Genomic DNA, 22048 nt, shown 5'->3' with positions numbered 1-22048 from the left:
TGGATGGGATTTATAGAAATCTCATGACCACTGGGCTTCTTTTAGACGCTCCATAAACTGCGTCGCGGATTTCTGAGCTGCAGCATGTCAATTTATTCTTGCGGAGATGTGAATATTCTGGGCAGGAGAACACACATCGAAATTACACTGCATCAGTAATCTTGATCATGGGTGCGGACAGTACATTCTCCTGCCCAGGACGTTAGTGTCTCTGGAAGGGAAACCGGTGTCCAGAATGCTCCCTCATCCAGATCGTGAGCTCGTAGTCTAAGGTTATGCATGTGGAAGGGGAAAAACATGGCAAGATGATTTACTAAATATGAAAAAACCCAGGGATGGTGTTTTCAGGGTGATGTGCAGTGTTAGTTTTTCACCACACATAGCGTTTTGCATTTAGCCCCAAAAATGCTACTGTGGTCACATCTGACCAGAGTACCTTCTTCCATATTCTAGCTGTGTCCCATACATGGCATGTGGAAAAAAGGTACTCTTGTCAAATGAGAAGAAAGTCAAATTTTTGGGCCAAATGCAAAATGTTCTGTGTTGATGACAAGATGGATGGAATGGATGGAACTAAATACAGGGCAATGCTAAAGAAAAACCTGTCAGAGGCTACAAACTGACATGACACGAGACTGGGGCATAGGTTCACCTTCCAGCGGGGCAATGAAAACTATGTATAATTTCCCTTACTTTTTACAGATGCTTGATGCTTAATTTTGGTATATCGCAAAACATACATATATTTTTATAGCGGTAGCGTGGCCGGCTGCGTGGCAGAAGACACGGGATCCAGGCACCAATGGTCACAGCACACGGTTTATTGCACAAACAAAGTCCAAAACAGCACACAACACGTTCCGGAATGTCCTCCTCCTGGACCAACAAGCCAGGTTCCAGAAATGGCTCACATGTGTTTCTTTGGCAGAAACTCAGGGAGTTGTGTTCACTCCCTCACACTAGGGGCCCACGCCCATGTTCCTGTTTCCTTTTAACCCTCCTTTCAGCCTGCAGGGAAACAGCATTAACCCTGGAGTGGAGTTGCTTTCTATACATGGAGGGAGCACAACCGGGGCGAGACGTACCGGCCGTCATAGACAACCCCGGTCACAGTCTCACACCCCCCCCCTCAGTTCAAGCGTGTGGGGTTGAACTCCCGCCATCAAACACGGGCCGCGGGACAAGGCATCGGCGTTGCCCTGCAACCTACCGGCCTGGTGTTCAACCATAAACCAGAAGTTCTGTAGAGAAAGGAACCACCGGGTATCCCGGGCATTCTGTTCCTTGGCGGACCTCATCCAGATCAGCGGAGAGTGATCAGTCACCAAGCGAAACTGCCGTCCCAGCAGGTAATAGCGTAGGGACTCCAAAACCCACTTGATCGCCAGGCACTCCTTCTCCACTACACTATAATTCCGCTCGGGAGGGGTGAGCTTCCTACTTAAGGAGGTGACGGGGTGTTCCTCCCCCTGAACTACCTGAGACAGCACTGCCCCCAGGCCGACCTCAGAGGCGTCAGTCTGTACTACGAACTCCTTCCGGAAATCAGGGTTGACAAGAACGGGCTGTCCGCACAGGACCCCCTTCAGGGCCCGGAAGGAGTCCTCGGCCTGCGGAGTCCAGCGCACTATGACGGACTTCTTGCCTTTGAGAAGGTCCGTCAAGGGGGCTGATAGTCCCGCAAATGTTTTTACAAACCTCCTGTAGTACCCCATGATACCCAGGAAGGCCCTAACCTGCTTCGTGGTCAGGGGTCTAGGCCACTTCTGTATCGCCTCAACTTTGTTAATTTGGGGCTTAATCCCTCCTTGGCCTATTACGTAGCCCAAGTAGCGGGCTTCCGTGAGCCCCAACGCACATTTCTTGGGATTGGCTGTCAATCCGGCTGTTCGGAGCGCGTTCACCACCGCTTGTACCTGTTCCAAGTGGGTCTGCCACTCGGAGCTGTAAATAATGATGTCATCAAGGTACGCTGATGCATACGCCTGGTGGGGTTCCAGCACCAAGTCCATCAACCTCTGGAATGTGGCCGGAGCGCCATGTAACCCAAAAGGCAAGACAACATAGTGGAAGAGACCCTCCGGCGTAACAAAAGCGGTTTTCTCCTTGGCGGACTCCGTCAGTGGCACCTGCCAGTACCCCTTGGTCAGGTCGAGCGTGGTGAAATATCGTGCCTGTCCCAGCCTATCAATCAGCTCATCCACCCGGGGCATGGGGTAGAGATCGAACTTGGATATTTCGTTCAATCTCCTAAAGTCATTGCAGAACCTTAAGGAGCCATCGAGTTTTGGTATTAGGACAATGGGACTAGCCCATTCACTCCGGGATTTTTCGATGACCCCCAGGCGTAGCATTGTCTTCACTTCCTCTAATATGGCTTGTCTTCGAGCCTCCGGTACCCGGTATGGCTTCAGGCGTACCTTCAGGTGAGGCTCGGTGACAATGTCATGTCGTATCAGACTGGTCCTACCAGGCAGCTCGGAGAAGACATCGAGGTTCTGCTGAACCAGCCGTCTGGCCTCTCGCCTCTGTTGCTTGGTGAGGGCTTCTCCAATCCTTACTTCCGGTTCGTCCTCTCCGGAGGTCGCTGGAGCCAGGTTTGAACGACCCGAAGAGGAGGGAGATGGGGAAAAATCAACCATCAGGCTTTCCCGTCCTTGCCAAGGTTTTAACAGGTTGACATGGTATATTTGTTCAGGTTTCCACCTACCGGAATGCAATACCTTATAGTTGACCACCCCGATTCTTTCCTTTATCTCGTAGGGGCCTTGCCACTGAGCCAGGAATTTACTCTCTGCCGTGGGGACCAATACCAACACCCGATCCCCGGGGTTAGAGGTCCGCACGGTGGCTTGTCTATTGTAGCGGCCGCTTTGCGCGGTCTGAGCCTCCTGTAAATGCTCCTTCACAATTGGCATGACCGCGCTTATGCGGTTCTGCATTCCTAAAATGTGTTCAATCACACTTTTATGAGGGGTGGGCTCCTGGTCCCATGTTTTTTTTGCCAGGTCCAACAATCCCCGGGGATGTCGCCCGTATAACGACTCAAAAGGCGAAAACCCCGTGGATGCCTGTGGCACCTCTCGGATGGCAAACATCAAATAGGGAAGCATCATATTCCAGTCTTTCCCGTCTTTGCAAATCACCCTTTTGAGCATGGTTTTCAGGGTTTTATTGAATCGCTCCACTAAACCGTCCGTTTGAGGATGATACACAGACGTACGCAACTGCTTGATCTGGAGTAGCCGGCATAGCTCTTTGGTTACTTTAGACATAAATGGGGTCCCCTGATCCGTAAGGATCTCCGTGGTCAACCCCACCCGGCAGAACACAGCAAACAACTCCCGAGCTATAAGCTTTGCTGCAGTATGTCTGAGAGGTATCGCCTCTGGATACCGGGTGGCATAGTCAACGATCACTAGGATGTGTTGGTGCCCTCGAGCGGACTTTACGAGGGGCCCCACCAGATCCATCCCTATCCGTTCAAAAGGGACTTCTATAATGGGTAACGGTACCAACGGACTGCGAAAGTGGGCCAGGGGTGCGGTAAGATGACACTCCGGGCAGGTTTTGCAGAACCGTTTTACCCCCCCAAAGACCCCGGGCCAATAGAACCTTTGCAATATTCGCTCCTGCGTTTTCTTGACCTCTAGGTGGCCACTCATCAGGTGTTTATCAGCCAAGTCGAGGACCCGCCGGCGATACGGCTGGGGCACCACCAACTGCTCTACCCCCACGCCCCGTATTTCATCTACCCGGTAGAGTAAATCCTGCTTAAGAGCGAAATGGGGGTACCTTACCTGGGCACCGGGCAGCTGTGCCACCCCGTCAACCACTGTCACCCGACTCCGGGCATGTATTAATGTAGGGTCCTGGAGTTGGGCTGTCCCAAACGTATCCGGGGACGCCTCCAACTCCGGGATGGGCTCGACCATCTCAGCCTCTCCTGCCAATACCTCTAGGGGTGACCTATCGGGTTCATATTCTGTCCCTATCATGGGGACCCCTACGGCAGGCGTCCCGGATTCGGGATTGTCGGGCTCAGGTCCCGGACTGTCCAATACCTGAGGGGACTTAGGAGGCCCCTTCCATAGAGTCCAAAAATACGGCAGATCCCTTCCTAGGATCACGTCATAGGGAAGAGTGTTCATAAGTCCCACCTCATGTTGCACCTGACCGCAGGGTGCTGTGATGGTGACAACCCCCGTGGGATAGTCTCGGCAGTCCCCATGTATGCAAACCACCCCCACTGTACGTCCTGTGGCCTTTACTTCAGCCATTAGGGTTGATTGCAAGGGTCACTAAGCCTCCGGAATCCAACAAGCCTGTAACCGGACATCCATTCACCTGTATTTGGCACAAGTGGGGCTCAGTCTCCGGGGAGACAAGGTCCGCGGTACACACCGCCTGAGCATACATTGAACCCTGCCGGGTAACCCCACTATCCATGGGCTCCGTGGTGAGTGGACACTGGGCTTCTATATGTCCCACCCGCTGGCACCGCCAAAATCTAATACGGAAGGAAACCCCCTTGATGAGTTGTCGTTTAGGGTACATAGCCTTCCGGACCTCAGGGACGGCGGGCGCGGCCTCAGACGGGACGGTAGCGGACTCCCGCACCGGTGTCAGCGGTGGGTCCTTGGCCCGAGGCTTGGAGGGGCCGGACCGACAGGCGGCACGCAAAGTCTCAGTGTCCCGTATCAAATCCTGCGTAGCCACATGCCGCTCCACCAGGCACACTAATTGGTCCAGGGTACTTGGGTCGCCCTGTCCTACCCACCGTTGAATGGTGACGGGTAAAGTGCGCACAAAGCGATCAACCACTACCCTCTCCACCATTTGCGCAGGGCTCAGAGTGTCAGGCTGCAACCACTTCTTTACCAGATGCAACAAGTCATAGGCCTGGGAGCGTACGGGTTTGACTTCCTCATAGAACCACTGATTTACCCGCTGAGCCCGTACATAGATATTCACCCCCAACCGAGCAAGTATTTCGGCTTTCAGGGTCTCATATTCTATGGCGTCCTCGGTACAGAGGTCCAGGTACGCTTTTTGGGGCTCCCCCGTCAGATAGGGCGACAATACCTCAGCCCACTGGGGGATCGGCAGCTTCTCCCACTCGGCCACCCGCTCAAACACCGCCAGGAACGCTTCCACATCATCCCCCGGGGTCATCTTTTGCAACGCTTGTCTCACCGCTTTCCGGTTGCTGCCGTCGTCACCCGGTCCCGGGGTTGTTGCTGCCGGTCCGGCACGGATCGACTTGGCCAGGAGAACCATCTGTTCTTGGTGCCTTTGTTCCTGCAATTGCAAGGAGTGCTGGTGCTGTTGCTGCTGACGATCCAACGACCGGAGCAGGTGTGCATTGGTCTGTTGTTGCTGTGCATTAGCCTGAGCCAGCTGCTTTAGTATGTCTTCCATGGCGTCGCCGGGTTTGGGCTGTAGTATAGCCACTCAAATCCAGGACATGCGCTACTGGGTCACCAGGGATGGATGCTACACCTCACCGGGCTGGCATGCCCACGTTCTCCACCATCTGTGAGGTAGCGTGGTCGGCTGCGCGGCAGAAGACACAGGATCCAGGCACCAATGGTCACAGCACACGGTTTATTGCACAAACAAAGTCCAAAACAGCACACAACACGTTCCGGAATGTCCTCCTCCTGGACCAACAAGCCAGGTTCCAGAAATGGCTCACATGTGTTTCTTTGGCAGAAACTCAGGGAGTTGTGTTCACTCCCTCACACTAGGGCCCCACGCCCATGTTCCTGTTTCCTTTAAACCCTCCTTTCAGCCTGCAGGGAAACAGCATTAACCCTGGAGTGGAGTTGCTTTCTATACATGGAGGGAGCACAACCGGGGCGAGACGTACCGGCCGTCATAGACAACCCCGGTCACAGTCTCACAATATATATATATATATATACATGTACATATATACACACGTATATATATATATATATATATATATGTATATACATATACATATATATATATACACATATATATACACACACACACATTTTTTATATATATATATATATATATATATACTGTATATATATATATATATATACACACGTATATTTTTGTGTATATATATTTTTTTTATATATATATATATATATATATACACACACATTTATTATATATATATATATATATATATATACACACACACACGCACACACACACATATATATATATATATATATATATACACACACATATATATATTTATGGATAAAAAACTTCCTAAAATGAATTACTGTAATTATCATTGCAGGAATATTTGATGTTGCTTTTTCATGGTTCTAACTGTATTGCCACCATGACTAGTGTAATATTCCACCCTGATGTGATCTAGGGTGAAAGTGGGTTCACTTAGACTTAAGTTTAGATTTAATTTATACACAAGTCACATTGTATTCTTCTCATGTCCGTGTGAAAAAACTCATTTTCTTCTCCAGAACTGCAATGAAATTGCCTTATTTCTGCAAACTGTACTTTTACCAGTGAGTGCAGAGCTATCCGCCTTGAATAGGTAAATCCTTACAACCTAAAACTGGCTGCATATGACAATGACAGGTTCCGTGCTCTACATGAAATAAAAGTAATGGCATTTTCATTTGTCATCATGTTTTTGTCTGTTACAATATCTGTAAACTAAATGTAGCACATTTTAAGAGGTGTTTTTCTTGATTAATATACTTGTTTGTCATCTTTAACCTGCTAATATACATTTTTAGAAAATATTTAGATGGGCCCCAATATTCACTAAGCAATTATAATGATTAAACTCATATCAGCTCCTTCACAAACCTATGTGTTGTCATGGCTACAGACTACAAATAACCCCGTGTAGTCAGATTCCTATGTGTTGTCATGGCTACAGACTACAAATAACCCTGTGTAGTCAGATTCCTATGTGTTGTCATGGCTACAGACTACAAATAACCCTGTGTAGTCAGATTCCTATGTGTTGTCATGGCTACAGACTACAAATAACCCTGTGTAGTCAGATTCCTATGTGTTGTCATGGCTACAGACTACAAATAACCCTGTGTAGTCAGATTCCTATGTGTTGTCATGGCTACAGAATACAAATAACCCTGTGTAGTCAGATTCCTATGTGTTGTCATGGCTACAGACTACAAATAACCCTGTGTAGTCAGATTCCTATGTGTTGTCATGGCTACAGACTACAAATAACCCTGTGTAGTCAGATTCTGCAGTCATCGCTTGACAATCTATTTACTTAACATAAATTAACCCAATTGCACAATGTGAATTTACCAGTTTTACAGTTCATGTACAGTGTAAACTGTAAGCACCACTGTGTATTTTATATTCTACAATCAGGATAAAATAAATGAAAATTGTAAATGCATAGCAACATTTACAGTCACGGCCTAAAGTGTTGGTACGCTTGAAAATATTCAAGAAAATGAAGTATTTCTCTAAAACAATTATTGCAATTACACACGTTTGTTTCCTTTGTGTGTATTGGAACAACACAAAAAAACAGGAAAAAAAGGCAAATGGGACATAATTTCATACAAAACCCCAAAATTGGGGCAAACAAAATTGCTCTCACCCTCAACTTAATATTTGGTTGCACGTGTTTTGGAATAAATAACTGCAATTAATCACTTCCTATAACCATCAACAAGCTTCTTACACCTCTCACCTGGAATTTTGAACTCTTCTTTTGCAAACTGCGCCCAAGGTCTCTCATATTTGAAGGCGTCTTCTCCCAACAGCAATTTTAAGATATAATGTTGTGAACAGGTGGACAAAGGAACATCAAGATCTCTGGATATGGACTTGTAACTTTGAGATTGTTGATACTTTTCAACAACTTTGGTTCTCAAGTCTTCAGACAGTTCTCTTCTTCTCTTTCTGATCTCCAAGCTTAGTGTGGCACACACAGACAAACAATGCAGATATTGAGTCAACTTCTCTCCTTTTGTATCTGGTTTTAGGTTTGATTTTCATATTGCCCACATCTGTTACTTGCCACAGGTGAATTTGAATGGCATCAAATGCTTGAAACAAAGTTGTTTACCCAGAGTTTTAGAAAGGGCCCAACAATTTGTTTAGTCCCATTTTTGGTGCTATGTGTGAATTTATGTCTGATTTGCCTTTTTTCATTGTATTATTCCAAAACATACAAAGGAATTAAACATGTGCATCACAAAACATGTAATTGCAATAATTTTCTGGGAGAAATACTTCATTTTTGGGAACAATTTCAAGGGTGCCAACAACACTTTTGGCTATGACTATGTATCATTACATATATTTTGGTACTGACTAAAGATTTAAACATTTTTAAGACTGATACTCGCAGAGTGTGCAAGGAAGGGTTAAAAGAATTTCATAACAGCGAGCCTGACTGCAAGATTTTGTCAAATAGCTTTACATTTAGCTAATTTGCTATTTTGCTTCTTCAGCTTTTACGCTGATTTATGTGTTTCTATGGAAACAGACTACAAACAAACTCTGTGTAGTCTGTTTCCATAGAAACACATAAATCAGCATAAAAGCTGAAGAAACAAAGTAGTAAATTAGCTAAATGTAAAGCTATTTGACAAATATAATTTTTTATGGCCTTGCAGCAATAAAAAATGGTTGCACGTGTATACATAGCTGCTGGTAATGAGGTGTTTGACCGAATCTTGGCTTGAAGACATTTATTTTAACGCGAATGGGATAAAAATAAGGATTGCATTTTTTTTTTTTTTAATGAGCATCATGCAAACTGCTGGTGTACAAATTACGGAAAAAAGCAATAGACCACTAAATACTTTGTAAAAAGAAAAACTGTCAACAGAAATAACCCTGTTAACCCTTCAACTAATCCAACAAATTACAAAACAACTGTATTACCTTAAAATATTCCATGAGTGATCTGGAGTATTTCATGGCGTGGTCCTTCTTTAATTTAAACATTCTCAAGTAGAGCAGAGATAGACATCGATAGCTGCGGTAATTAGGAAAGGATTATGTTAATTCCGCTGTTTTATAAACCCCATAAACTGTAAAAAAAAATCCCATTTTTTTTATTTTATTTTTTTCATGTAAAAGTGAAATTGAAACATATGAGTAAATGAAATAAAAATGGAAAAGGCATTAAAATGCCATCTTGATAACAATATGAATCGGAAGAATAAATGTTTAGTCAGCTGCTAAAAGAAGCCATTAGTTATCCTTTAATAGTTTAATGGAAAACAAGAATAATGATCTTCTGTAAGCTGCTTATGTGTTTCTGTAGTTTGAAAGTCTTCCAGTGGATTTCAGCTTCTTTGACACTGTCTCCGCGGACTTACCATAAAACTGCTAGCTTTTTTTCCCCTTCATTTGCAGCTGAGCTTGTGAAATTCTTTAGTCTCATCGCGTACCTATGTAAAGACAAAGACTCTTTGAGGATCACTATTTTCTAAACTGTAGTACAATAATACAATTGTAATTCTTCTATGTATAAATATGGTAAAGCCGAGAGTCAGTCATTTTTTTGTACAATGTCCCACTATCAGAATTTGTAAGTCAATTTTTGACTTTTAATTAACCTAGAGGACCCCCATACCCATTAGATAAAAGTCAACCGAACCAGTAGACCATCTAAAGTGTATGGGGGCCTCTCCACTCGCCTCCTCAGATGTTGTTGGGGAAGAGAAAGATCAAGCTTGTTAAATTTCAAAATCTCCGATCCTTTTGTTCTCCCAGGAATTCAGCCGTCACCATGTGTGACTAGGAGCAGCATACTCTAGCTTTCCTATTGAAAATATATCCATGCTTAGCAAGCCATGTGTACAATTATATATATATATATATATATATATATATATATATATATATATATATATATATATATATATATGTCATGCTGTACAAGGGCTAGTATTATTATTACTATTATTATTATTTATTATTATAGCGCCATTTATTCCATGGCGCTTTACAAGTGAAAGAGGGTATACGTACGATAATCATTGACAATACAAAACAGACTGGTACAGGAGGAGAGAGGACCCTGCCCGTGAGGGCTCACAGTCTATAGGGAATGGGTGATGGTACAATAGGTGAGGCCAGAGCTGGTTGCACAGTGGTCTACTGGACTGAGGGTTATTGTAGGTTGCAGGCTTGTTGGAAGAGGTGGGTCTTGAAGTTCCTCTTGAAGCTTTCCACGGTAGGAGAGAGTCTGATGTGCTGAGGTAGAGCGCTCTAGAGTATGGGGGAGGCAAGGGAGAAGTCTTGTACGCCATTGTGGGAAGAGGAGATAAGAGAGGAGTAGAGAAGGAGTACAGCGTATTCCCTACTAGGTGGCACCAGAGTAGTGAAGAGAAGAGAAAGAAACAGTGTAACGGAAAGGCAGCTGAAGTACAGCAGAGTAACTATAGCAGGCAGTTAACAAGCAAGCCACCAGGGGAAAATAGAGTAGTGAAACAGTCAGGGTCTAGCCACGAAAGTCAAGTCACTGCAAATGGAGGATCAAAATCAAGTAAGAAAACAGAACTGAGTCAGAATCCGGGAGATCAGGTATGCAGAGGGAAACACAAACAACTGACAGGAGAGGGAAGTCAGGGCCCGGGACAGACGGACGAACTGGGGAGGGTCAAAGTCAGGACACAGTAGCAGGGAGGCAGAACAGATCGGGAACACTCACAAGAGCCATTATACATGCTGCAAGGCAGAAATATCACTGGCATTGAACTGTTACATCTCATGGCTCTCCTGAGGCAAGGACTGAGGCAGTCTCCCATTCCTTGCCTGCCACGAGCACTCCTGCTCAGCAGCGCCGAAGGTCTGCCAGACTGCGCAGTGTGCAGGAGATACCTTCTCAGAGAGGCAGCAGAAGGGTGACACCTAGTGGTTCTCCTGTTACAAGGAGTGAAGCGGTCTCCCATTCCTGGCCTGCCGCAGACTCTCCTGCTCAGCGGCCCCGAAGGTCTGCGAGGCTACGCAATGTGCAGAGGTTTACTGCTCAGGGAAGCAGTGAGATTCCCGTTATCTCTGCACATTGTGAGACCGAGGATCCCGCCTCTATTTCCCAGAGGCAGGAGGGTGAGCATGTGCAATGCGTGGTGGGTCCTGATTCACTCACTGACGTCACATGGCTTGATGACAAGGCTGGTGACGTGGTGAATCCTGACTGGCCAGGCTGGGACGTCGTGGACCCTGATTGGGTCAAGTCCGTCATCTCCGCCTCGCGCCCGCCCTCGGGTGGAGCTGCACCTCCTTAAAAGCTCCCCCTGCCATCATGGCGGCGCGCGACCGTCCTTCTATGTTTGGATGTCTGGCAGCGTGCTGCCACGCCACTGCTCAGGCATTACTGTCTCTTGTGGGCTTGGCCCTTGCTGCTCCGGCAGTACCTCGTTTGCAGGCCGTGTTCCTGCCTTACTGCTCCGGCAGTATCCCCTTCAACAGGCCGTGTTCCTGTCCCAGGTGAGCTCCTCGAGTCTCCACCAGACTCACCTGGTTATTGAAAGCACACGTGCGTGGGCAGCTCTGTGCTACCCTTGTGCCATATTCTCGTGACTTCCACTGGCACACGTGCGTGGGCACCTCTGTGCTTCCCCGTGCAACAGGTACACCGAGCCGTGAGATCCGTGCCATACAACCCTCACGGGTTAGGGCAGATCGGTGTACATAGATCGTCTGTGACATTCCAGACGATCGCTAGCAGCAACCCGCTCACTCTTCACCCACCATAGCGGCGGTCCCTTACACCGCACAGTGGACCTTGACCGGCAGAAGCTGTCCATTTCCCATCTTGGCACGCTTCCCCGGGTCCCCCTCGTAACATTACGGTCGCGCCAAAGGTCTGGCTATGGCTGAAGAGCAGCAGCAGTTGCTGCGTTATGTGCAGCAGTTGGAGTCACGATTGGCAGCAGTGGAGCAGTCTTCCTCCGATAAGACTACTCTGACGACAGTCGCCACCCAGGCGGCTACCCAGGCTGTGCTATTGGGCGGAAGGTCTCCTCGCCTTGCGCTTCCAGAGCGCTTTAGCGGCAACAGCTCTGAGTGCCGTGGTTTTATAAACCAGGTTACCACCTACTTAGAGCTGTCCGCGACTCTTTACGCTACCGAGAAGGCGAAGGTAGCCTTCGTCCAGTCCCTGCTCACAGGGAGAGCGCTGAAGTGGCCCACGCCGTTGTGGGAGCGCGGAGATCGGGTGGTGAATAACTTAACAGCTTATCTTGGGGCCATGAGAATGGTGTTCCTCGGGCCTCAAGTCACCCACGACTCCGCACTGCGCCTCCTACGACTTCGGCAAGGGTCCGCTTCAGTCGGGGACTTTGCGGTACACTTTAGGACACTTGCCGCAGAGCTAGACTGGCCGGATAAGGTCCTTGTCCCTGTGTTTTGGGAGGGCCTGGCAGGGTTTGTCAAAGACGCACTGGCCACGCGTGAGGTGCCTGCCACTTTAGAGTCCTTGATTCAGGTTGCCTCTCGCATAGGCATCCGCCAGGCGGAGCGAAGGCTCGAGGTCTCTTCAGCACCCACATCTTCTCGGCCTAAAAAGCGTCTGCCTCCCGTCTTCCATCAGACAGGTCTCCCAGCCAGTCCTGTAGGCAACTCCGTGGAGTCAATGGAGGTGTCCAAGGTGGTCTCCTCTGCCCCAGGTTCTCGGTCTTGTGTCATCTGCTTTTCCTGTGGGCAGAGGGGCCACATAGCTACCCGATGTCACAAAACCGTCGGGAAAAGACAGCGTCTAGTTTCTATCAGAGGGGGGACTCTAGACGCTACCTCTCCCTCTAGGTTGACTATCAGCGCCCAGTTGCAGTTCGGCACTACTCTCTTCTCTGCCCTGGCTTGCTTGGACTCAGGCGCTGAAGGCAATTTCATCTCGACCTCCCTGAAAACCCGATACTCAGTTCCCCTGGTTCTGTTGCCCAAGCCACTCAGGGTTCGGGTAGTCGACGGGTCCATACTACTCGATCCTATCACCCAGATCACCATCCCTCTCAGGATGGATGTACAACCGGGACACCATGAGCAGGTGTCCTTCCTGGTGCTTCCAGGGGGGACGGATGAGATCCTACTGGGCCTTCCCTGGTTGAGACAGCATGCTCCTATACTCAACTGGGCAACAGGGGAGATCTCATCCTGGGCAGGATCCTGTAGAGAGCACCTCGTGACTACCGAACCACCCGCTACCATTAGGTCGGTAGGGTCCTCAGGGAATACAGAGGGGCCAGGTTTACCGACACCTTATGAGGCCTACAGGGATGTCTTTTCAAAAAGGGCGGCAGATACTCTTCCTCCCCACCGGCCATATGATTGCCGAATAGACCTGAAGCCAGGCTCCGAGCCCCCTAGGGGCAGAGTGTATCCACTCTCTGCGCCAGAGACGGAGGCTATGTCCAAATATATTCAGGACAGCCTGGCGAAGGGGTTCATTCGCAAGTCTATTTCACCGGCTGGTGCAGGGTTCTTTTTTGTGCAGAAGAAGGAAGGGGATCTGCGCCCCTGTATCGATTACAGGGGATTAAATGCAATCACGATCAAGAACAAATACCCTTTGCCCCTCATTACTGAGCTATTTGATCGATTCCGCGGGGCAAAGGTCTTCACAAAGCTGGATCTACGCGGGGCGTATAATCTAGTGCGAGTCCGAAAGGGCGATGAGTGGAAGACCGCCTTTAACACCAGGGACGGTCACTACGAGTATCTAGTAATGCCCTTCGGACTCTGCAATGCCCCCGCCGTATTTCAAGACTTTGTGAATGACATTTTCCGGGATTTGTATCTTTCCGTGGTTGCATACCTGGATGACATTCTTATCTTCTCCCCCGATCTTACCACCCATCGGAGGGATGTCATCCGAGTACTTAAGAGGCTCCGTACCCATTCGCTATATGCTAAGCTGGAAAAGTGCGTTTTTGAACGGGAATCCTTGCCGTTCCTGGGGTACATTGTGTCCAGTCAGGGGTTAGCAATGGATCCGGGGAAGTTGGAGACAGTGATGAACTGGCCTGAGCCCCGCTCGCTGAAGGCGATCCAGCGATTCTTGGGGTTTATCAATTATTATCGCCAGTTCATTCCCAACTTCTCGACGGTGGCAGCACCCATCATTGCCCTTACCCGCAAGGGCGCTAATCCCAAAGCATGGACACGAGAAACGGTAGAGGCATTTCACACTCTCAAAACTCACTTCTCCAGAGCTCCCATCCTTCATCGTCCAGACATCTCCAAACCCTTCCTACTGGAGGTAGACGCCTCTTCGGTCGGTGCAGGTGCAGTCCTGTACCAGAAAAACGAACGAGGAAGGAAGCATCCTTGTTTCTTTTTCTCCAAGACCTTTTCTCCGGCCGAGAGGAACTACTCCATAGGGGATAGGGAGTTACTGGCGATGAAACTAGCATTCCAGGAATGGCGGCATCTCCTGGAGGGTGCGAAGCATCCATTTGAGGTATTTTCTGACCACAAAAACCTCACATACCTCCAGACAGCACAACGCCTGAACCCAAGGCAGGCCCGTTGGTCTTTATTCTTCTCCCGGTTCCGCTTTATTATCCGCCACCTGGCCGGTGAGAAGAACGTACGGGCCGATGCCTTGTCACGTTGTATGGTTGTGTTGGAGGAGGACGAGGAGGAGCCTCGTCTTATACTACCCCCGGACAGCTTGAGGATGGTCACTCCCACTTCTTTGGACCAGGTGCCACCTGGCAAGACCCTCGTTCCCCCTGAACTACGGAACGAGGTGCTATCGTGGGCCCATGCCTCCAAGGTTGGGGGTCACTTCGGGGTCAAAAGGACCAGAGACCTGGTGACCAGGCATTATTGGTGGCTGAGACTACCCCAGGACATACAGGAGTATGTGGGAGCCTGTATGTCGTGTGCTCGGAATAAGCCGTCCCGGCAGAGACCGGCAGGTCTTCTTCACCCACTGCCAGTGCCGGATCGTCCCTGGGAAGTGGTAGGGATGGACTTCCTGGGAGATCTGCCCAAGTCAGCAGGGCACAGGGTCGTATGGGTCATCACGGACCACTTCTCTAAAATGGTCCACTTGGTGCCTCTCCCACGACTCCCGACGTCACGTGCTCTCGCCACCTTGTTCATTCGGCATGTATTTAGGTTGCATGGCATGCCTGACAAGGTGGTGAGCGACCGGGGTCCCCAGTTCGCGTCTCGCTTCTGGAGAGAGCTCTGTAAGCTCCTGCAGATAGAGCTGAACATCTCCTCCGCATACCATCCCGAGACCAATGGACTAGTGGAGAGGACTAATCAGACCTTGGTAACTTACCTCCGCCATTTTATATCCGCGCACCACGACAACTGGGCTAACCTCCTTTCTTGGGCCGAATTTGCCATTAACAATTCGGTCCATGAATCCTCTGGCCAGACTCCGTTCCTACTCAATAACGGACAACATCCCAGAATCCCGGTTCCGATGCCCATTACGTCACCCGATACTAGAGTGGAGGATTGGGCGACCAAGGCCCGGGAGATCTGGGATGACACCCAAGAGGCTCTTAAAAGGGCTAAAGACCGGATGGTGACAACGGCTGATGTTCGCCGCCGCCCTGCACCATCCTTCGCCCCTGGTGACCTAGTATGGCTGTCCTCTAAGAATGTTAACCTACGGGTACAGGCAGCCAAATTCGCCCCTAGGTATCTGGGTCCGTTTAAAATACTACAGCAGGTAAACCCAGTGGCATATCGACTCCAGCTCCCTCCACGCTGGGCTATAGCCAACACCTTTCACGTGTCCCTCCTGAAACCCGTACGACTTAATAAATTCTCGGGGTCCCTGCCGGCTCAAACCGACTCCCCGTCCGACGACCCTGAGGTGGCAAAACTTGTGGAGACAAAAGTCATACAGGGCAAGAGGTACTACCTCGTGGAGTGGGCCGGCCGTGGTCCGGAGCATAGATCCTGGGAGTTGGAGGATCATATCCGCGCCCCGGGTTTGATAGCAGCCTTCGAGCACGGACAGGGGGGGGGCCTAGACAGGGGGGTAATGTTACATCTCGTGGCTCTCCTGAGGCAAGGACTGAGGCAGTCTCCCATTCCTTGCCTGCCACGAGCACTCCTGCTCAGCAGCGCCGAAGGTCTGCCAGACTGCGCAGTGTGCAGGAGATACCTTCTCAGAGAGGCAGCAGAAGGGTGACACCTAGTGGTTCTCCTGTTACAAGGAGTGAAGCGGTCTCCCATTCCTGGCCTGCCGCAGACTCTCCTGCTCAGCGGCCCCGAAGGTCTGCGAGGCTACGCAATGTGCAGAGGTTTACTGCTCAGGGAAGCAGTGAGATTCCCGTTATCTCTGCACATTGTGAGACCGAGGATCCCGCCTCTATTTCCCAGAGGCAGGAGGGTGAGCATGTGCAATGCGTGGTGGGTCCTGATTCACTCACTGACGTCACACGGCTTGATGACAAGGCTGGTGACGTGGTGAATCCTGACTGGCCAGGCTGGGACGTCGTGGACCCTGATTGGGTCAAGTCCGTCATCTCCGCCTTGCGCCCGCCCTCGGGTGGAGCTGCACCTCCTTAAAAGCTCCCCCTGCCATCATGGCGGCGCGCGACCGTCCTTCTATGTTTGGATGTCTGGCAGCGTGCTGCCACGCCACTGCTCAGGCATTACTGTCTCTTGTGGGCTTGGCCCTTGCTGCTCCGGCAGTACCTCGTTTGCAGGCCGTGTTCCTGCCTTGCTGCTCCGGCAGTATCCCCTTCAACAGGCCGTGTTCCTGTCCCAGGTGAGCTCCTCGAGTCTCCACCGGACTCACCTGGTTATTGAAAGCACACGTGCGTGGGCACCTCTGTGCTACCCTTGTGCCATATTCTCGTGACTTCCACTGGCACACGTGCGTGGGCACCTCTGTGCTTCCCCGTGCAACAGGTACACCGAGCCGTGAGATCCGTGCCATACAACCCTCACGGGTTAGGGCAGATCGGTGTACATAGATCGTCTGTGACATTCCAGACGATCGCTAGCAGCAACCCGCTCACTCTTCACCCACCATAGCGGCGGTCCCTTACACCGCACAGTGGACCTTGACCGGCGGAAGCTGTCCATTTCCCATCTTGGCACGCTTCCCCGGGTCCCCCTCGTAACATTGAACCATAGGTAGAGAGGCAATATATAGCGTCCTGGGATCCAGAACGAGGCAAGGGAAGCTAACCCCTGACATGAACAGGCAAGAGCTGGGCGTAACCAGCAGCAGGGGAAAGCTGGCCTAGATCATGACAGTATATAAGTATATATATATATATATATATATATATATTAGTGGGTATATACCTCACAAATGTGCAGCCACTTGTTTTCTAAGGTGTATAGGCACCTTAAAAGTGTTTTCAACTTTTAACAAAGGTGACCCCAAACACTCTTGCATACCAAAGCAGGTACTCACCTCCCCAGGTCCTGCACCTTTCCCTGTCGCGACTCGGGTCTCTGTGTTTTGGTTGTGATGTCACATCAATAACGTACATCACCAGTGTGGATAGTCACTGAGCTTAGTGACTGTGCTAGGCTAGACAGCACGAGCCGCTGAGCTTAGTCATTGGCTACAGTGGTGATGTGTGCAGTTGATATATCATCACCACTACAGCCAGAATGCCAAAACCCGCGCAGTAGTTGAGAGCTGATACTGGACCTTGGGTGGGTGAGCACCTGCTCTGTTTTTATTTTCGGTAGTTTTTTGCAAGTACTTTTTATAATATAGGCAAGTAAAGTTTGTGAAATGCACTGTTACTTGATTGATAGCAGCTGCTGAATATGTAATAGGTGGGTCGGGTTTTGATAGCTATTCCCTCCCCTGTATGCCTGCCTGTCCTTCTTTCCCCTGTCTGTTATTACAGGGGATGAAGAACAGGCAGGCAAACAAGGTCGGGAATAACCAGCAAAACCTGACCCACCTATTACATATTCTGTAGCTGCTATCAATCAAATAACAGTGCATTTCACAAACTTTACTTGCCTGTATTTCAGAAAGTATACATCCGATCTCACAACTAATGTATGATTAGAATCAGCATGATAGCGCCAGTATAGCACTGACTTTAGTTTATATAGGAAAATCCTGGTGGTTGGTCCTCTTTAAAACTGTAAAAATAAGCATCTGTGTTTTCCTCTTATAAAACATAAAAATAATTATTATTTTTCTATTTCCTAAATATATATTTAAAGTATAAAGGATCCCCCATCCGCGGCTATATAAATACTCTCAACAGAATATTCACAGAGGGATGCTAAAGTCGTCACCCCATCAACAAAGGGTGGAATCGCAAGTCAAAGGTAGCATTTTGTGATAGACACTTGTAGAGATAACATTCTGCAGCATTGGCAATCTGATTGACATTTTTCATATATATTCACTTATTTCATTCCAAGATTTATGCTAAATGCACAAATCGCACAAACCAGAATTGCAAAGCGTTGTAGGTTGATATAACTGTGATACCTCATTCTGTATTCTCACCTCTTGACCAAGTCACAAACAAACCCACGCTTGAGGGATAACATCATATGACACAGCAAAGTCGTCTCCATTTTGAAATGACAGGATGGCTTTTGTGAGCTAAGTAAGTCAACAGTCAAATATTCCAGAATAGAAAAAAATATATTTCTATATGTCATTTTTTAAGATAGCCCTTTAGGATCAAGTCTGACACTCTGATATAAACAAAATGTCAATCTCTAACAAACTCTCTCTTATTTTAGCCATGCCCTTAAGAGTGCCTGTGGCAGATGCTGAGGCTTAGTGGGGAGATCACCTGCCAATCTCCCCTGCACACTGCCGAAGGCAAACATTGGGAGGACATGAACCCTCCAGAGGAACATTAATTGTATTATTTTTTTTTTATTATCTGAAATATCATTTACACCTTCATAAACAGGAATATTTTCCAGTGCAGAAATACAATTGCAATGCTCGGTTTAATTGAAAAATCCATATCACAATATTCACAAGGTCTCAGAACTGTGAATCAATCAATTACAGCTGATATGGAGAAGAATAGGAAAACATGTCCTTCCAAAGATGGCAGTACCGATCTGTCCACCCTTAAGAGGGGTTGTCCCAAAAATAAAGTACATTTTAATGCAGAGATCTTGGAATAATAATAAATTCCACAATTGGATGTGTTAAAAAATATTCATGTGCTGAAATAATCTTATATATGTGTCCCTGTTGTGTACTGTGTAATGGCCGTGTCTGACCGTACAGGGACATGGTCTGATCATACCACATCTCCTGGGTTGGGGAGGAAGTAAAAGAGAATTTTCCCAGCAGGACAGCACGGGATCACAGCTGATTCTTTCTGTGAGGTAAACCGTTTAAAAACAGACAGGGAAATGTTTTACTTCACAGAAAAAATCAGCTGTGATCCCATGTTGTCCTGTACGTATATACTCTTGTTTCCTCCCCGGCCCAGGAGATGTGGTATGATCAGACCATGTCCCTCTATGGTCAGACATGGCCATTTCACATGTTTTACCTCACAGGAAGCAGAATTTGTGATCTCATGCTGTGCTATCTGTATACTCTCTTTTGTTTTTTTTCTCCTAGCCAGGAAATGTAGTATGTCCCTGTACGGTCAGACACGGGCATTACACAGTACACAGAAGGGACACATATGTAAGATTATCCCAGCACAGGAACTTTTTTTAACACATCCAATTGTGTAAATTATAATCTATGGATTAAAATGTACATAGTTTGTACGACAACCTTGTCAACTTTTCTTGAATTGCATTAAAGAGTAACAAAACTTACTAGAGTTTTTCTTATATTTTGCAGGTTCTTTAATTGCCTGCAGATTAGTGGTGGTTTAGTCCCAAAACCCCCCATAAATCCTTCATAAGGCCCCCGAGAGATGCGCAGCTCAGGAGACAGGAGCGTCTGGAGAGCGGAGTATGGATTCAATAAAAAGCATAGCATAGATTGTGAAATCTACATAAACTGCTCAGTGTGCGCGCTCAGCCGGGGGCTTCGTGCTGCGGTCTCCTGAGCTGCGCACTTCTCGGGGGACTTAGAGTAACTGGGAAATATGAAAAAAACTACTGAAAGTTTAGTTACTTGTTAAGAAATACAATCTATCACATAACTAATCCAATCCAATCTTGTGACATCCAGCAACAAGAAATATTCATTGAACAAATATACTTTTGTTAAACATTTGAGCTGCCTATAGGTAATGGATGACTGACTTACAGCATCCGCTAAGGCATCCAACAGATCTATCTTGTGCCATAAATCATAGAATATATTGAATTCACAGAAAAGTTAATGGGTTTGTGCCAAATATGGAAGTTATATCATATCGAAAAAAGATGGGTGGGACGTTCCTACTAATGTATCGTCCACCAGTCCTGAGTGCAGGCTCTGCAGAACCACGTCTGGGTGGAGCAGAGGTCGGCCATGGGCACCTACACTCCAATCGTTCTCTATGAGACTGCTGGAGATATCTGAATATAGTTCTCAGCAATCTCTGACAGTCTCATTGAGAATGCGTGGAGCTGAGGTACGCATGCTCAACCTCTGCTCTACTGAGATGTCCTAGGACCCCTACTTTTCTCTATCTACACATTTGGCCTAGGACAACTCATAAAGTCCCATGGCTTCCAATACCACCTATATGCCGACGACACCCAGATCTACCTCTCTGGCCCAGATGCCACATCTCTGCTGTCCAAAATCCCGAAATGTCTATCTGCTATATCCTCCTTCTTCTCCTCTCGCTTCCTAAAGCTCAATGTGGCCAAAACTGAACTAATCATCTTTCCTCCGTCTCACCTACACTCTCCACCTGATCTATCTATTACAATAAATAACACCACGCTCTCGCCAGTACCCAAAGTTCGCTGCCTCGGAGTGACCTTTGACTCTGCCTTATCCTTCATACCACACATCCAGTCCCTCACCACCTCCTGCCGTCTTCAACTCAAAAATATTTCCAGAATCCGCCCTTTCCTCAATTTGCAATCTACTAAAATGCTAGTGCATGCCCTCATAATCTCCCGCCTCGACTACTGTAACATCCTCCTCTGTGGCCTCCCTGCCAACACGCTCGCCCCTCTCCAGTCCATCCTTAACTCTGCTGCCCGACTTATCCACCTCTCTCCTCAATACCACCCCGCTTCTCCCCTCTGCATGTCCCTCCACTGGCTTCCAATCTTCCACCGTATCCAATTCAAACTTCTAACACTGACCTACAAAGCTGTGCATAATCTTTCCCCTCCGTACATCTCCGAACTACTCTCCCACTACACTCCAACACGTCACCTCCGGTCCTCCCAAGATCTCCTCCTCTCCTCCTCTCTCATTCGCTCCTCACGCAACCGACTCCAAGACTTCTCCCGAGCATCCCCAGTCTCCTGGAACTCGCTGCCTCAACACGTCAGACTATCCCCTACCCTTGCAAACTTCAAACGGAACCTGAAAACTCATCTGTTCAGAAATGCCTACAATCTACAATGAACTCGCTGCCGCCCGCCGCCTGACCTACACCCCACCTATTGTCTCCTCCCCATAATCCTATAGAATGTAAGCCCGCAAGGGTAGGGCCCTCTTCCCTCTGTACTAGTCTGTCTACTGTAACTTGTATACGTATTTTGTATGTAACCCCCTTCTCATGTACAGCACCATGGAATTAATGGTGCTCTATAAATAAATAATAATAATAATAATAATAATAATGTGACTCTATGGAGCCCATTCTCGAGTTCTGTAGGAGTCATAGTAGTCAGGAATTTATGCCGCATCTTGTAGATAAGACAAAACGTCCATACTTGGTACAAACCCTTTAAGGAAAGACACCACCAGCATTAAGTAATTCATAGGTAATCACTTTTGCTTTTCTAAAGGTGCTTGTTTCTTTCAATCTCTTCACGAGCTGCTTCTACTACCAATAAATGTTCTCATATGCGTCAGTTGGCCAAACTAGCCAATTTCAATGGGACGAGATGGTCATCCTAAGTGTCAGGTTCCAGGCCGGCTTTTCCTTGCTGCTGGTTACACCCAGCTCTGGCCTGGTCATGTCAGGGGTTAACTTCCCTTTCCTCGTTCTGGATCCCAGGACTCTCTACCTATGGCTCAGTG

General features: G+C 48.0%; 1 protein-coding gene across 3 annotated transcripts in view; it reads right to left on the bottom strand.

The window, feature by feature from the left end:
• Positions 1-22048, bottom strand: part of AFF2 (ALF transcription elongation factor 2) — a 763896-nt gene that overhangs the window by 21999 nt on the left and 719849 nt on the right. For all 3 annotated transcript variants that reach the window (XM_075323783.1, XM_075323786.1, XM_075323784.1), the window contains exons 17-18: positions 9333-9404; positions 8893-8986 (exon numbers count right to left, since the gene is read on the bottom strand). In XM_075323783.1, the coding sequence (XP_075179898.1) occupies positions 8893-8986; positions 9333-9404 (166 nt within the window). The remainder of the gene's footprint in view (positions 1-8892; positions 8987-9332; positions 9405-22048) is intronic.

The sequence above is a fragment of the Anomaloglossus baeobatrachus genome, chromosome 9 (assembly GCF_048569485.1).
Source record: "Anomaloglossus baeobatrachus isolate aAnoBae1 chromosome 9, aAnoBae1.hap1, whole genome shotgun sequence".
NCBI classification, from domain to species: domain Eukaryota; kingdom Metazoa; phylum Chordata; class Amphibia; order Anura; family Aromobatidae; genus Anomaloglossus; species Anomaloglossus baeobatrachus.
Note: the sequence above shows the minus strand (reverse complement) of the source record. Positions and strands in the feature narration are given on the sequence as shown.